At 43.3% G+C, this 16981-nt stretch overlaps 1 protein-coding gene and 1 non-coding gene across 7 annotated transcripts in view; both read right to left on the bottom strand.

Moving 5' to 3' along the window:
* The window catches only part of CKAP5 (cytoskeleton associated protein 5), a 155547-nt gene that overhangs the window by 27758 nt on the left and 110808 nt on the right, over nucleotides 1-16981 (bottom strand). For all 6 annotated transcript variants that reach the window (XM_053275325.1, XM_053275304.1, XM_053275295.1 and 3 more), the window contains 5 exons: nucleotides 13090-13283; nucleotides 8369-8541; nucleotides 6273-6446; nucleotides 4916-5036; nucleotides 108-287 (listed from right to left, as the gene is read on the bottom strand). In XM_053275325.1, the coding sequence (XP_053131300.1) occupies nucleotides 108-287; nucleotides 4916-5036; nucleotides 6273-6446; nucleotides 8369-8541; nucleotides 13090-13283 (842 nt within the window). The remainder of the gene's footprint in view (nucleotides 1-107; nucleotides 288-4915; nucleotides 5037-6272; nucleotides 6447-8368; nucleotides 8542-13089; nucleotides 13284-16981) is intronic.
* Nucleotides 4749-4859, bottom strand: LOC128341386 (small nucleolar RNA SNORD67). The gene has a single exon (XR_008314391.1). It is a non-coding gene; the product is annotated as a small nucleolar RNA SNORD67 (small nucleolar RNA).

Below are 16981 nucleotides of genomic sequence, written 5' to 3'. Positions count from 1 at the left end.
TTTTTACAGCACAGAACAAATTAATGCAAGAAGAATTAGTTTATAATTATAGTTTATAATCTGCTGAAAAACACTTGCTCTCTATTTCTCCACACCAAAAACCTTACCGAAATCATGTTTCCAATTATGCAACTGTATAATTTGACTATCTCATCCTTGTCCAGTTTCTCATCAGCCATGTGCGTATTGTAAATGAGTCGGAGCTGCATGAATGTAGCTATTAGGAACTGGTCAATGTGGCCAGACATCGCTTCTGCTTTGTCTTCTTGTCTCAGGACCTCATCAATCTACAAACAGGAACCCATGAGTTATTTTTCTGAAAATCTATAATACTGGCATTAATTTATTTCCATACAGCACTGTTTTCTTCTATCTTGCCGTTTCATTATTCAGATTATTAATCTCCCTACAGAATCCATTTTTAACAAAAAGCATATGAAAAATATTAGTTACAACTTCCTCACCTGTGCAGCAAGAGACGCACAAAATTTTAATGAAGAGCCTACTAGCAACTCTGCAATAACATGCATTATTTCATGTTCTTCATTCATAAAGTTATGCATAATGAAGTAAGATGACTCCATCTTTCATTTGATTCAGTTAGGCCTAGAGAGGATGACCTGTTTCACCCAGGGCCGCCTGAGGTAGGCTGGGCAACCAGGACACCGCACTTTACAGGGGCCCTGTGCTGCAGTCTGCCTCCCCTCCCCACATTCCTGGGGGTGCTCCATCACTACTGCTGCTGCAGCCTGCTCTGCAGCAGCAATTGGTTTCTTGTCCATCTCTCCCGCAAAGAGTGCTGTGCTGGGGACAAGACAGGTGCTCTAGCCTCTAGCACAGCACTTGCCTCCTCCCATTTCTGTTCAAGGAGGAGACAGAAGCCAGCTGAAGCAGCACCAGGAACACCAGACAAGCAGAAAAGGGGAGCCTTACTGCCAGGGATCTCCTGCCCCCACTTGCCAAGCTGCTGCTGCTGCCTCTTAGGGCGAACTCCCTTCCCCTAGCTGGGCTCTGAGGAGCCAGCAGAGCTACAGGTACAGCCCACGTCTTGGAGAGCTCAGCACTGGTCTCCTTCACTACTTCTTCGGGAGAGCTACGCCCAATGTAGCCTCCTCTCAGGTCTGATCTTCATGTTCATTTTATATACAGCCAGTGTGGTGTAGTGGCTAGAGTGCTGGACTAGGACCAGGGAGACCCGAGTTCAAATCCCCATTCAGCCATAATACGTGCTGGGTGACTCTGGGCCAGTCACTTCTTTCGCAGCCTAGCCTACTTCACAGGGTTGTTGTGAGGAGAAACTTAAGTATGTAGTACACAGCTCTGGGCTCCTTGGAGGAAGAGCGGGATATAAAATGTAAATAATAATAATAGTAGTAGTAGTAGTAGTAGTAGTAATGCTGAGCACATGAAACTGCTTTATACTGAATCAGGGCACTGGTCCAGCTAGCTCAGTGCTGTCTATACAGACCGACTGGCACCTGCTCTAGTATTTCAGACAGGGATCTTTCCCACCCCTATACATTTGCTTCCAGTTCTACATGCTTATGATTGGAGTGTATGTGGCTAAATATCAACATATATGTATACCTTAAAAATGCATTTTATCACCATTAATATCCTGCCCTTCCTCCAAATAGCTCTGGTTTGCATAGATGATTCTTCCTCCCTGTTTTATCCCAACAACAATCCTGTGAGGTAGGATAGGATGAAAGTGCATGGCCTAAGGTCCCCCAGTGAGCTTCATGGCTGAGTGGGGAAGGATTTGAAGCCATCTTCCCAATTCTAGTCTAACATCCCAACTTCTACACTGCCCTGGCTCTCAATTGTATAGTTGTGTGGGTTAGGTATACTGCAATCTTATTTTTCTATGTAAACCACTTTGAGAACTTTGGTTGAAAAATGGTATATAAATATTAGTGGTAGTAGAAGTAGAAGTACTGACTGCAGGAGAAAAGGGGGATTTAGATACCATAAACTAAAACAGACAATATTGAATCATCATATTCTTGCCCTGGACCTCACAAAAAAACCCCAGAAACAACCCTGCATTGACATATAACCTTTTAACCTGAAACTTCATGTTTGTGTTTCCGGATGTCTGCAGATCTTGTAAAGTTAATTCAGTTCAGCTAATCTAAGTTTGCTCTTGCTTCTCAAACATAAGAATTAGAGAAGGAAGTTAAAGGTTAACCTCATAAGTCTGGGTTAAAGTAGTAACAGAATAGAAGATGTATGTGTGACCACTAGTTGTCTATTATGTTTTGATGTCTTAAACTGTGTTTATGTTTGTGCCTATGTAAATATATTACATAAATATGTACTGTACTAGAAACTATATAATTAAACTAGTATTTTTGTAGAAGCTTTTTCTCTTTAGTTCTTATATCTTTGATTATTGTCATTAGAATACCCTCATGAGCATGAACCCACAATGCAATGTAATTTCTGGATTGGAGCCTTGAACATAGTTTCCTGATACAGCTTTACAGCTAATCTAAATATTGACGTGTGAGAGATAATCTATCAGAAGTAATCTGCAACAAAGATACTCCATCATTGCAACAATAGGATGCAACTAAACGGGAGTTAATTTTCACTAGCATGAAGGCGATTGCATTATTCCACCTGGAGATGGTATTTCAAAGCAAAGAGGTGATTTGATTAAACTAAATTACTTTCAAGAAAGAACTGGTCAGTGACTTGTGGATGTCTTCAGTTTCTATAATCCTATTAAATGTTATGAAATTGACACAACACCCAACAGTTGCTATATGATTTACATCTCCATGTCAATCTCATCAGGAAATGGCATATCTTCCCTAAATGCCGGCCTGGAAGTGGTAATGGGCTGGATGAAGGATAACAAACTGAGGTTGAATCCAAATAAGATGGAGGTACTGATTGTGGGGGTCAGGACCCAAGAGATGGTTTAGATTTGCCTGTTCTGGATGGAATAACACTCCCCCTGAAAGATCAGGTATGTAATTTGGGAGTAGCTCCTGGACCCAAAGCTCTCCCTGGTTTCTCAGGTTGAGGCAGTGACCAGAAGTGCTTTTTATCAGCTTCGGCTGATACGTCAGCTATGTCCATTTCTAGAAGTGAATGACCTTAAAATAGTAGTACATATGCTAGTAACCTCCAGACTTTACTGTAATGCGCTCTACGTGGGGCTGCCTTTGTACGTAGTCCAGAAACAATGATTGGTACAGAATGCAGCAGCCAGATTGGTCTCTGGGTGGAACACCACAAAGAGACCATATAACACTGGTTTTGAAAGAATGGCACTGGCTGCCAATATGTTTCCAGGTGAAATAAAAAGTGCTGGTTATTACCTATAAAGCCCTTAACGGCTTGGGTCCAGGCTATTTAAGATAACACCTCCTTTGTCATGAACCCTGCCACCTTTTACAGTCTTCTGAAGAGGTATGGTTATGGTTGCTACCAGCTCATCTGGTGGCAACTCAGGACTGGGCTTTCTCTGTGGCTGTCCCAGGGCTTTGGAATATGCTCCCTGCTGAAATAAGAGCATCTCCTTCTCTGTTTTGTTTTCAGGAAGACCCTCAAGACTCTCCTGTTCTCACAAGCTTTTAATTAGAATTTTAATAATTTGTTTTATATTGTTTTATTGTGTTTTCTGTATTTTAATCTGTGATTTTTTCTATTAAAATTTGTACATCGCCTAAAGATGTACATATCAGGTGGTATAAAAATATGATAAATAAATAAATATGAACTTTTAATGAAAGTTTCACAAGAATGGAAAAATACATCTTCCTGGTGTGTTTTCTATCCATCCTCTTCAAAGGCAGACAATGACAGTTAGACTTAGCTCTTTCCTTCAGGGAAAGAGTAGCTGGGCTCAAACTTGTTTGGTGCCTTGTTCTCAGGAAGGAACTCACCATCCTCCACTCCCCAGTATGATACCACAGACTGAAAGATTAATCCACCAGCTACAATTATGGCAACAGTCCTCCAAAATATCAAGTAGGAAAGGAAACAGCTTAGATAAGAAAAAAAGAAATTTCAATTTTAGGATAGTAAATTAGTAAATGTATCAAGGAAATCTATGTCAGCAAATTTTTAGTACCTAAAGTGAAGTGATCATAGCTCAACTCACTGCACAGCATGGCTAGCTAGGGCCTGGTTGACAAGTACATCACCAGAAAATGTTTTCAGGACAGCCGCTTGGTTTTCTCTATGAATAATCTTGGTGAATCCTGTAATGTTCACCTGGTGGAGCTATCTTTGGCAGATAATTTCTAAAGGCAGTACTAGAACTGAGTATAAACAGTACAAGGGAAATAAAGGAGTAATTTCCTCTCATTGGGGATGGTGGGCTTTGCTTTATTTAGAAGAGTTAGCAGATGGCAAGAGGAAATCTATCCTCCCTTCAAATGAAGGATTTGACTTGCGTTGCTTGAAGCAGCTGAACTATGGCATCTTTGGGGATAGCAGAGTTTACTGGAGTGACTGATAACTGTGCCCCAAGCCTAGTGGTAGGACAATCGAGGGAGAGAGGCATGGCGGATCAGATTTTTCAAAAATTCAATAGCCACCATTAGAGAATAGGAAAAAACAAACAAAAGCACTTGGCACAGCCTGGCCTGTGTACCCTCAGGAGAGGAGGAGATTTTGATCTGCTAGGAAAAAGGCACCAATCAGCTTAAGGCTGTCTATCTGTCTGAGACCTTGGGGAGGAAGAGCATTTCTTTCACCAACACATCACATCCTTTCCCCCCTTTGAGAGCAGCGAGTCAGATGGCCCCTGTGCACTTGGTTTTGTCACCAGAGGGGTTCTGAATGGTGCTTGTGTCACCTGACACTTAGCACCATCAAATGTGCAACTCATCATTCTCGCAAGGTATCTACTCATCCCACCAGTGCTATACTGTCAACCAGAAGCATCTCCACTTACCTGTGCTAGAGCTTGGACACTAGTATTTATATCACCACTGGCTACCTGAGAAATAACAAAGTTGATGGTGGAAGCTGTGTTACTGTGCATATCATCAAAGTGTGGAGAAACAGCACGGATCCTGGATAGTGGGGAGAGAAAGAACATTATGGTTCAAAAGATGAAAGACACTTATTTGGTACCTCTGATTCCAATGTTAAAATGCACCTTGGAGGGATTGTGAACCGCCCAGGGACTTTTGTATGGGGTGTTATAGAGATATGCTAAATAAACAAACTCATCTTCGGTCATTCCAGATCACAGTTTTTACAGTGGGAGCAGCAAATTCATTTCTCCTAGAAACTCTTCTGTCTCAGAGTTTATGTACAGCATCAATTAGACTATGCCTTAACTATTACAACAAACCCTTATTCTCATAGGGGAAATTCTTACTAAGAATGTTGGTTACAAAAGTGCATTTGCCATCCTCTTTGTCTAGTGCTGCAAGTAACTGTTGCCATGATAAATCACATAACTACTACTCAAGTTCTGCAATTATGCCTATCACAGTTGGATAACTGTGTCTTATTTATTCTGTTTCTAGAACTCAGACTTACAAAGAATTTGAACTTTTGACAAGGACTAACCAAATAGGATGACTATATAGAGACTGGCAATACGTGAGATGAAGGTTAACTATAAAGGGAACTTTGAACTTCCATGCTGTAGAATTTCTGGCAGCCAGATTCCAGCAAAAAAATCTTCATACATAAGAGTGCAAATTTTGTCCGCCGCACCATCACCACATCAATAATAATAGTCGTTAAAGACTAAAAAATATGCCCTCCCCCCCAATGAGAGCACCACCACTACTACTACTACTACTACTACTACTATTTACATACCGCTTTTCAACAAAAGGTTCCAGAGCGGTTTACAGAGAATAAATAAATAAATAAATAAATAAATAAATAAATAAAGACACCAACAACAGCCACAGGAGGGAATGATCCTGTGCTGGGGTTGGCTAGGGCCAGTTGCTCTCCCCTTGCCAAATCTAAGAGATTCACCACTTTAAGAAGTGCCTCTTTGCTCAGTTAGCACGTACTGCTCAGTTTGCACAGTGAGGCAACAAATATCTGATTCCATACTTGCACAACAGCTCCATGGATAGTTAATGAACACAGATAAGAATGTATTTCCAGAAAGAATGTAGTTAGAAATAGATGTGAAGGAATCTAAGTGGCAGTTAGTTTTATACCCATCATTGGCTCTCCCTTATGTCAAGAACTGCTTCAGATGCGAACAAAGAGGAGATTTCGATATCAGTCAACATTAAACCAAGTTGCCCCCTTAGTAGCCCTTCATCTGCACTCACTTAGGTTCAGGGATCAAGACGGGTTCAAAGATGTCATCCAGTTTGTGCTGGACAAGTGCTGGCATTTCACATCGGACTGTGCCATTATCATTTTCTATTTCATCCAGATCCAGCTGAAACTCTCGTGGAACTGCATGAGTCATATCAGAGTGGCCACTCATGTTTCGGGCTTGGCTACAGAAACCAAGAAAGGCATTTTCATTATCAGGGTTGCACCAATCTACTTACCAGATTGCCAGCAGCAGCCGCTCCTTCCAATGCACTCCTTTGAGTGCTTTGCTACAGAACATATAACACATGGAGAGCTGGATTCCCTTTCTAGTTGGCTTTTGCAGAATTTGTGCCCTTTTGTCTTTTGCAAAAGCTCAGCACCAAGTAAAAATAACTTGCCCTTCCATCCCTCAAGTATTCTGCAGTTCACAGAAAACACTAACACAGGAAGTTGCCTTACATGCAATCAGACCATGGGTCCTTTTGGCTCAACACTGTCTACACTTACAGGCAGCAGCTCTCCAGGGATTCAGACAGGAGTACTTCCAGCCTGACTCGGAGATGCTAGGGACTCAGCATGCAAAGCATGGGTTTCACCACCAAGTTATGATTGCTCTCCCGTCACTGGTTTTTGCAGGACTTGGGAGAGGTGATGAATGGGGCTGGAATGGCTGGTGGCAACCAAGTAACAGCTGGCTAGTGAGCCAAGCCAACATTCATGGACTTCTCATTTTTACATCTGAGCTCAACCATCTAAAGTGAGAACAGTAGCATTCACAAGACGTTTTATGTTCTTATAGAAACATAGCTAAGGAATTTTATTGAACCCTCTTCACAATTATCCCAGTTGTTAGTAATCAGCAACTTCATGAAGTTCACTAAGGAGCGCTCATTTCCCCCAATCCCTACAACAGATCTTGCAGCAGATGATATGAAAGATGTGCTACTGCATCATGATGAACTGGTGTGACAACAACATGGTTCTGATGAATTTATGATTTCAATCTTTCCTCATATAGGGAAAGGATGACCCGGTAACTGTGCCCCATCAAGTGCTATTCCTCAGGGTTCAAAGCAACTGTGTTTTATACCCTTCCCATCAGTGTTCCCTCTAACAGGGATTCCCAGATATTGACGACTACAACTCCCAGAATCCCCAGCTATAATGGCTTTTTGCTTGGGGGTGCTGGGAGTTGTAGTCAACAGCATCTGGGGATCCCTGTTAGAGGGAACACTGCTTCCCATGCAATTCCCCATTATGCCTGCTTTGCTAGGGCTTGCCTTCTAAAAAGCAATCCAGAATGAAGAATTGCCACATGGCAATGGGCACAAGAGACATTCCTTTTCCAGATGAGGTTTCAAGCTTAGGTTACCATTTTTATTTTCATGATGTGAATAATTGCCTTCCCAAAGAATGGAGGTAGCTTAAGTCAAAATGCAGATACTCTTCAGTGGAATGGCTTAAGCAATTTGGATTTACAGCAGATTTTACAACAATCTACCAAGAATACTGCCTCTTAAATTTTTTAGTGTTAACTAACTTTTGAAACACCCAGGAAATGGACTAGTGTCAGCCAAATCCAGATTACTTGGGATACTACATCTACACAGCAATTCATAGAGAGCTCTATAGGACCTTTGCAACACAGGACATTGGGTCCTTTAATAGGATAAATGTCTGTCTACCAGGCCCTGTTGGCTTGTATAATCCTAAACACTCTTACTAGGTATTGTTGCACTTAAATTAATGGGACTTATTCCCATGCACATTTAGGATTAGGGCAAATTAAAAGAAAGCTAAAAAAGCCCTTCTACCAAGGATTTAGTGGTCAGTACTTACATCCTATAAGTGCGATACATAATTCTGTCCATGGAGAAGCAGTGAAAAAAGGCACAATACCATTTAGAAAGCATTCAAGACACAACAAAACAAATGAAGAAAGGTTCAGACATTTTGCTTTGCAGTATTTTTGCTCAGGCAGTTTGCGACACATGCAGACATTGATGAGTAAAACAAAAAAACAGAAACAAGGCAACAGTAAAGGTATGTTTTTAGCCACACTATGAAAATGTCAGACAAAGGTTGCAATTTCTTCACAACATACTTGAGTTTGGAAGACATATCTTCAACTGGCCCCTTCCGCAGCATGTTAGCGTTGGCACTGGCACTCTGAACCCGCTGTGGTTTCTCCTCCACTTGCCTTGCTAAAGTAGCATTTGGCTTCTTAGCAGACCGCTTTATCCGTTCTTCCAACATGCTCATGTCTTTCTCAGAGAGCTGTGCAAGAAGAACAATTTTTCAGTCTGTTATGGCAGGTTTGACCCAATGTAAGGCTCCAACACATTGCAAGAGTGCTCCAAAGCTTTGCCATTTCTACAGAGGACTAGACTTATAGTATGGCTTATCCCAAAGACTGATTGCTATACTCTGCAGTTATTTGTGTGGTATTTAGTATAAAGTGTACTGATTAAGTGCCATCAAGTCGGTGTTGACCACCACCTGCTACTCCGCAGCCAGGCCAGCCACTATTGCCTGCTCATGCCAGTTGGCTGCTGGCGGAAGCAGCCAGCTTCTTCCTCCCTGCCTGCCCGCAGTTTCTGGCTGGCAGGCCAGCCAGAAACCGGCTCGCTAGTCAATTCCCGGCGGCCGGGCCAGCCCAGCCCATCACCTGCTGCTCCTGGCGGCCGGCCGCCCACTGGGGCCAGCATCCCTATTTTCTCCCGTCCCCATCACTAATAGGCAGGTGCTCACAAATGCTCGCAAGAGCTGCCACACATAGGATTAGCAACGGGTACACCTAGGAGAAATAAATATATAGATAATAGATTACAGGGAAGACTGCTTGCTGAAGCACAGCATAGTTTGAGCCAAAAGAATAAAGTCTAGTGAGCACATTCCATAGGTTGTTTCTACAGCTTGTGTTTTAGAAAAAGGTCACAATGAATGGGACTTATCCCTGCTTCTTTATTGCTTTTAGAACACTTGACACTCCTGTTTTGGACATCCTTTTCTAGATTAACCTCATCCCTCTTCCCTATCTGCTGCTTTATGAGACTACACATATGGGCCAAGACACAGGTTTAAGCATATTTTGTGTCTAGTTGCAGGTTTTATTTATATAGATATAGATATATATAGGTACACACACACACACCCCAACCCAATTATGTGCTCAAGCCGCAAGCTTTCCAATTGTTTGCATTCTCAATTTTATTGCAGGCATCTACCAAACAAGGGATGACAATAAGCAGCAAGGCATTTTATACAGGATAACCTCTTAAACGCTTAACTAAAAGGCTAGTGTTAAGAAATGGGAAAAGGCTAATTTTAAGAATATTCTAGTTTCCTATACCTACATGTTCAGAAGAGATTAGTCCAAGTTGCCCTAAGCATGTAGAATTAACAGGGTGGAAGGGCCCACCTTGCACCTATCACTCTTTTTTCCAACTGTCCTTTTTTAGGCTTCAAACTCTGTTCCAGTAATGTTTAAGTATTTCTTAATTTAACTAGTTAAATTAAGATCCTACATTCAGGATCTTGGTGAATTTATCCACTAAGATGACATGTCTGGAGGTGGGGGCTCCATGATGCTTTGGGGGACATAGGAAGTTGCCTTATACCAAGTCAGACCATTGGTCCATTTAGCTCAGTACAGTCTAACACTGACCAGCAGCAGTTCTCCCAGGTGTCAGGCAGGAGTCCTTTACAGCCTTACTGGAGATGCCCGGGATTGAACCTGGGACCCTCTGCATGCAAGAATGAAGACGCTCTGCCATTGAGCTATGGCCCCATCCTCATGTGGGCTTATCACAGGGTGAAATATTGCTGCCACAATGCCCTGCAATTAAGCTTCTGGTCCAAATCTCCCACTAGACACTTAGAAGTGAGATCTCCAGAGATCCATCCACTGGCTCCCTCCTAATGTTGCCAGAAAGTGAACTTTCATGTAGTATTGCAAGGCAAAATACTTTTTTATTACAAGCATAGGCTAGAGAATCTAAGTATCCTAGAATCTATACTTCAAAAAGGGGGTTTTGTCAGGGTTACCTGATTAAGCCCTAGAATCCAAGATCCTTTCTTCATTAATAGGAATGAGGAAGGTATATGTGAATTTAGATTACATTACATTACAAAGCAGTCAGGCATGCATGAAAGAAATTTCAAAACAATCCTGTTTCCTCTTGTGGAGGAGAGGAAAGCGTGGTCATAGACTCAAGTTGGACCAGAGGCTGAAGGAGGCACTTCTCCTGGACATTGGGACCCTCTTCCTTTAGATCTCCCTCAGCACCTGTAGGCTAGCAGTTATGATGTACACTCCTGAAGATATGCCAGAAGACCTATTCACTGCAGTTCCATGTTTCCATATCCAATGCCTTGAGGCAGATTAGTCAGCAGTTGGTCATTCTCCCTTTGATATACATCATATTGAGCCGTAGGCAAGAGCTGTCATTCAAGTGAGGATTTTAACTGCTTTACAATTGAGGTATCACACATATAGACTATTTGCATAAAGACTATTGTGCCCCCTACACAATAGTGTATCTTTGGAAGCACTGAGAGGAGGAATATGAAAGCTATGCAGATTACAGTTTTAATCACATTCTCTAAGGCTACTTCTTATGTGACTCCTCCCTCAAAAACTGCACCTCTGTAACTTGTCATGTGGCATCCCAGATCTGGCTACACTGCAGTTGGTGTGGCTAACAATCAAGAGGTATTGAAACAAATTTAACTATGTGCCCCTGTATGTGTTGCCTAAGATAATACATAGAGATGGGCACAAATTGAGATTTGTGCACAGATTCTAAGACAAACCGGTTTGTGGGGCTGCCAAAGCGATCTGAATGGTGGAGGACGGGGTGGAAAGGAGTGGCAAGTGGCACCTCTAAGAGGACAGCAGGTCCACTGCTCTATGTAGATTCCTGCTGCGGCAGCACACCACCCGCAGTTGTCACACAGCGGTGCTATCACACACACAATCTCCGTGCATGTGAGGCAGCCATCTGTGTGCCGCCACCATGCGAGGGCTGCTGGGACGAGTGCGGCCGCCATAGCAGGAAGCTGTGTGGAAGCTGTGTGTGGCAGATGTGGTAAGGATCTGCTGTCCTCACTTTTAAAGGTGCCACTCACTGCTCCCGCCCTCCACCAGTTGAACCTCAATTTGTATACATCCCTAATAATATAGCAGAACAAAACTTATTACAGTTCATTTGTTGTGGATCGCCCCTGGTTAGTGAACTTCTTACACCCCAGTATTTAGATTAGCTTTAAGGAAACTGTTCTGTGTAAAGGTTCTAATCCAGGCAGTACACTACCAGGCCCATGGTCCTGGGGTATGGTAACAACAACTGAAAATAAGAATCTGAGATACATCAAAAACTATCAAAAGAATTGATTACACAGGGCATTTCACAATAAGTAATTACAAGGAGCTGAGTTCAAAAGCATTGCACTTACTTACTGTAAAGTAAGAAAGCCAAGTGAGGAAGCCCGAAGTGAGGAAGAACCTGACATCCATCTGAAGATCCTTTTTAATCTTAAAATTCCTCATGACTATACAAAGCCATAGCTTGGAGGGACATATCAGCATTCCAATACTCTCTTAATAGGAAAACATGTCATGTACTGTTTTGTTTACCGATGCATCTTTGATCTATTGCTGCTTTGACTCAAAATGTATAATTAACCTCTTTAATGTAGGTTTTAAATCCCCTCACGAATTCTTATGTTTGAGAAGCAAGAGCAAACTTAGATAGTTTGCTAAACACACATCCTAAACCACAAAACTGAGTTTCAGGAGCAATGGTTGTAGGTAAAATGTTTACATGTAGCTTATCATGAGGAGAGGAGAGCTGGTCTTGTGGTAGCAAGCATGACTTGTCCTCATAGCTAAGCAGGGTCTGCCCTGGTTGCATATGAATGGGAGACTTGACGTGTGAGCACTGCAAGATATTCCCCTCAGGGGATGAAGCCGCTCTGGGAAGAGCAGAAGGTTTCAAGTTCCCTCCCTGGCTTCTCCAAGATAGGGCTGAGAGAGATTCCTGCCTGCAACCTTGGAGAAGCCGCTGCCAGTCTGTGAAGACAATACTGAGCTAGATAGACCAATGGTCTGACTCAGTTTATAGAAGTTTCCTATGTTCCTATCTCTATGCCTAGCTGAATTAAATGAGATAAGTAACAATGGGATTATTTTATTTCAGTATCCATGACACTTTGTCAGTAATGCACAAGAAAAGATTGCAGGGTGTCATAGGGAATAAAGCGGGGGCGACAAACTCAATGCCCTGCTCCTCCTCAATTTCCTTGGAAACCCATTTTGAAGCCAGTTTTCTAGACACAGCACAGCTACCCTGTCACTTCTAGTATGCCTCCCAATTCATAAGTGAGTCATGAGAAACATCTTGTGCCTCTGCTCAGGTGTTCTCAAGCTGGCTCAATGAAGCAGTACCACTGCCAAACTACACAGTCTGAACCACATGGGAAGCTACCAGCTTATGAGATGGGGTGATTGTTATGTATATGCCTGTATGCATCTTTGGAGAGACACTGATCCTTCCCAAGTCTCCCTGCTGGCTCATACAAGATAGAAACACCAAATAGTATGTTACTGCTATTAATAGAAATGCATTTCCAAAACAAAATCACATTTATTCCTATAGTACTTGGTATCTAAGATGGACTATATTAATTCTTAAAATTAGAGTAGAACTCTTAGCATTCATCCTAACTGCCAAAAGCAGCTTAATGCTCCATCTCATGACCTCAGTTTTCTACTTAAATGTTAAGGACTTTTAAAATACTGCTCCCTTATTTCCATTTACTCACGTTTCCAATCAGCTTGAACACCTGGTCCCCATGTACATTGTAAACTGTTACAATAGTGTTGAGTGCAGCATTTCTAACAGTGTTGTCCCTGTCGCCAATGTGAATTGCCATTTCCTTTAAGGCTTTGCCTGGAGTTGGCTGACACACATTCATGCCATATGATTCAACTAGACACCCTAGTTCTTCCAGGCATTCTATGGAAAAAAGAAGACAGGGACATCCTTCAGAACCAAAGGCTATGTTCATAACGTGCACAAAAATCTAATCTAGCACAACAAAATACATAAATATTCATGAATAGTCAAATGTATTATGTAAGGGGGGAAAAACAGGCTACTTTGTGATAATGTATGTGCCCAATGTGTTTTGAGGGAGCTCATCAAAAGGAAAGAGGTAGTAATCTACAGGAATGTTGAACTTGGTGCATAGAGTTAAGAGCACTGCATTGTGAAAGCAAAAAGCATGTGTACCATTTTGAACTTTGAAGAAGAGTATGATATAAGGCAACTGAGAAAGCATTAAATCAGCGTATTGGTCACTTACCGTGAAGGATTCTTCTTGCAACTGCATCAGAGGACATCTGAGTGGGTTATCCTCTCCACATGGTTCAAGGCAGGACTGTGTAAATTAGACAAGAGCCTTTAAGATCCTGGGGAGGATAAGCCCACCCAGTTCTTTTAGGCCAAGTAGAGAAATGGAAACAGCCTTTGAAAGAATGGAAAAACAGAAACAGAATACAGAGGGGAAAACATCCAACAAGAAAGGTAACAGATCTCTGTGTATAACATACAAACTTGTCTCCCAATTTCCCGTGAGTAGGTGCGAGGACTCCTAGGGTGGGACCAGATGTCCTCTGATGCAGCTGCAAGAAGCAGCCTTCACAGTAAATGACCAATGCTCCACTCTCTGCAGCTACATCCGAGGACATCTGAGTGGGACATACCACAGCCCTAGAACCACTGATTGGGAGGGATCCTCGCACCTACTCAGGGGGAAGCACCTGCTGGAGGACCCATCTGCCAAATGACACCAGAGTTGAGGTGTATGAGTCCAGCTTATAATACTTTGTGAATGTAGAGGGCGCCTTCCACATAGCAGCCCGACATATCTCTTGAACAGAAGCATTTGTGGAAAATGCTGCCAAACCAGCAGCCACACTTGTGGAGTGTGCCATGATCTTGGCAGGTGGCCTGATGTGCTGAGTTTCACAAGCCAATGAATGCACGCTTTTATCCAGCAAGCAATGGTACCTGAGGAGACAGGTTGCCCCATTGACATTGGTAAGGAAGAGACGAACAAGGACTCCATGACCCTGAATTGCTCCATATGCTGCAGGTACCTTGAGGCATCTGCGCACGTCCACCTTATGCCATGCCTTCTCTGAATGATGGAAAGGGTTAGGACAAAAGGAAGGTAGAACTATGTCCTGTGACTGATGTAAAACTGAAGGTATCTTTGGACATACAAAGGTGTCAGGAACAAGCCTGACTGCATCCTTGGATAAAATGCAGAGATTCTAGTGGGCAGATAGGGCCCGGAGCTCTGAAACTCTGTGTGCCAATGTAATTGCCACTAGGAAAACCAACTTTAGAGTCAAAATCCTAAGGAGTATGGTATGTAACAGCTAAAGCACTTTCAAAACTGTGTGCAGATCCCAAGAGAGTAAGCAGTGTTCTGTAGGAGGAGACAGAAGAATCCTGCCTCTAAGAAAACACTTCAAACAGGGGTGAGATGGCAATGATCCTCTGGAAATGCTGCTAATGAGTCCCACCAGGGAAGCTGCCTGGCATTTTAACGTGTTTGGTAGCAACCCTTTGGTGAGGCCCTCCTGTAGAAGGTGATTCATAGAGGTCTCTCCCCTTTGAACCGAGTTCCTTGCAGCCCAACGAAGGAATGCCCTCCACGTGCACAGATAAATCCTGTTGGTGGAGGGACGCCATGATGCTCAAAGCATGTTCAACACTGAGTTGGAATAACTGTGCGTCCAGGCAGCTAGCCTTAACCAGCCTGGATCCTGATGATGAATTGGCCCTTGAGACAGAAGGTCTGGTGTTACAGGTAGCTGAAGATGTTCCGAGGTTGACAGGTTGTGCAGTTCCGCAAACCAAGGCCTCCGTGGTCAATATGGGGCCACTACTAAGACCTCCACTCATAGAAGGTGGATCCTTTGACGCAGGCGACTGAGCAGAAGAGGAGGGGAGAATGCATATAGTAGGGCACAAGGCCAGGGAGCCAACAGGGTATCCACTGTTCCACTTGTCTGCAGTAAAACTGCGTGTAAAAGCATGGTAGTTTCACATTGTGTGGAGTTGTGGTTGATCTTCGGACTGCCAAAATGAGATGTAATCAGATGGAAGACAGACTGTTTGTGTTCCCACTCCTGTGATAGGTGGTCTTGACGGCTCAGCCAGTCTGCCACCAAGTTCAGGTGAACATGATGCGCCGTGGATGGACAGTAGGTGTAGTTCCACCCAACGCAGTAATAGAGTCACCTCCGAGTGCAATCATTTCGATCTCGTCCTCGCCCCTAACCAGGCCTGTTGACGTGGGCCTTTACTGTGGTGTTGTCCATCGTCACCAATACGTGATTGGTTCTGCAGGGTGGTTTGAAATGAAATGAGGGCCAGCCTGATCGCCTTCAACTCCAGCCAGTTGATGCTGTGAATCTGCTCTGAGGGAGACCAAGTTCCTTGGGCTGACATCTGGAGACAATGTGCTTCCCAATCCGGTTGTGGGCATCCATTGCTACTGTCACTCAGGGAGGATCTAGGAACTCCTTGCCTTTCTGCAGGTTCATGTGGTGCATCCACCAATGTAATGATTGCAGAACACTTGCAGGCAGTTCCAACAACTTGTCTGACTTGGTTGCAATGTCCTGATGGTGAAGCAAGAGAAACCACTGAAGTGGGTGTAAATGGAAGCAGGGCACAGAGTCTAATGTCGCTCCCATCAGTCCAGTAACCATGCCAAGACTGCTACAGAAACAGCCCTGTTCATGACCTGTGATACTGTCAGTTGTAATGTCTGGAGACGCTCCAGAGACAGAAACAGTCGGTCCTTTTGTGTATCTATTAAAACGCTCAGATGCATGATGTGAAGGATCTAGATGGAAATTTTTGCAGTTTATCAGGTTGTAATATTGCCCTGAGATCTTGCGGGCCGCTTGTAATGCTGGAGATTTGATAAGCAAATCATCCAGGAAAGTGAATACCCAGACTCCTTGAAGGTGAAGGTGTGCTATGATCGGTACCAATATCTTCTTAAATATGTGTGGAGCTGACAGTAGGCTGAACGGTAAAGCTTGGTACTGATAATGACCCCCTGCCTACATGAAACATAGCAGACAACGACTTGGGATGAATTGGAATGTGGAGGTAAGCCTCCTTGAGATAGACTGAGGCCAGGAAGTACAGGTGCTGACGAGCCTCTGCAATCGATCTCAGAGACTCCATCCTGAATCTGTGTTTCTTCACCCAGAGATTACGTACTTCAAATCCAGGACTGCCCGAAGGGAGCCATCCTTTTTGGGTACCGTAAAGAAAATAGAATAGATTACAGAACCCTGATGTTCTTGTGGAACCAACTCTACAGCCCCGATGTCTAACAGATGCCTGATTGCTTGCTGCAGGCCCACAGGTTTGATATGCAAACAGGTGTGGGGAGAAACCTGTTTGTAGGGTTGGCATCCAATTCTATTCTGTATCTGATAGCCACAGAGTCCAGCACCCAACCATCCGTTATTGAAATCTCCCATGCGTGAAGAAGAGATGAGAGACTGACCCCCCCCAACACTGGGTGAGTTGAGTCATGCCTGTTTTCCCATTCTGGACTGGGCATTGGTTGCAGATCTGCCACTGTTAAATGCTGGTTAGGTCTAAATCGATTCCACTGT

The sequence above is a fragment of the Hemicordylus capensis genome, chromosome 1 (genome assembly GCF_027244095.1).
Source record: "Hemicordylus capensis ecotype Gifberg chromosome 1, rHemCap1.1.pri, whole genome shotgun sequence".
Classification (NCBI taxonomy): domain Eukaryota; kingdom Metazoa; phylum Chordata; class Lepidosauria; order Squamata; family Cordylidae; genus Hemicordylus; species Hemicordylus capensis.
The sequence above is the reverse complement of the archived record's forward strand: the minus strand, read 5'-3'. Positions and strand labels throughout refer to the sequence as shown.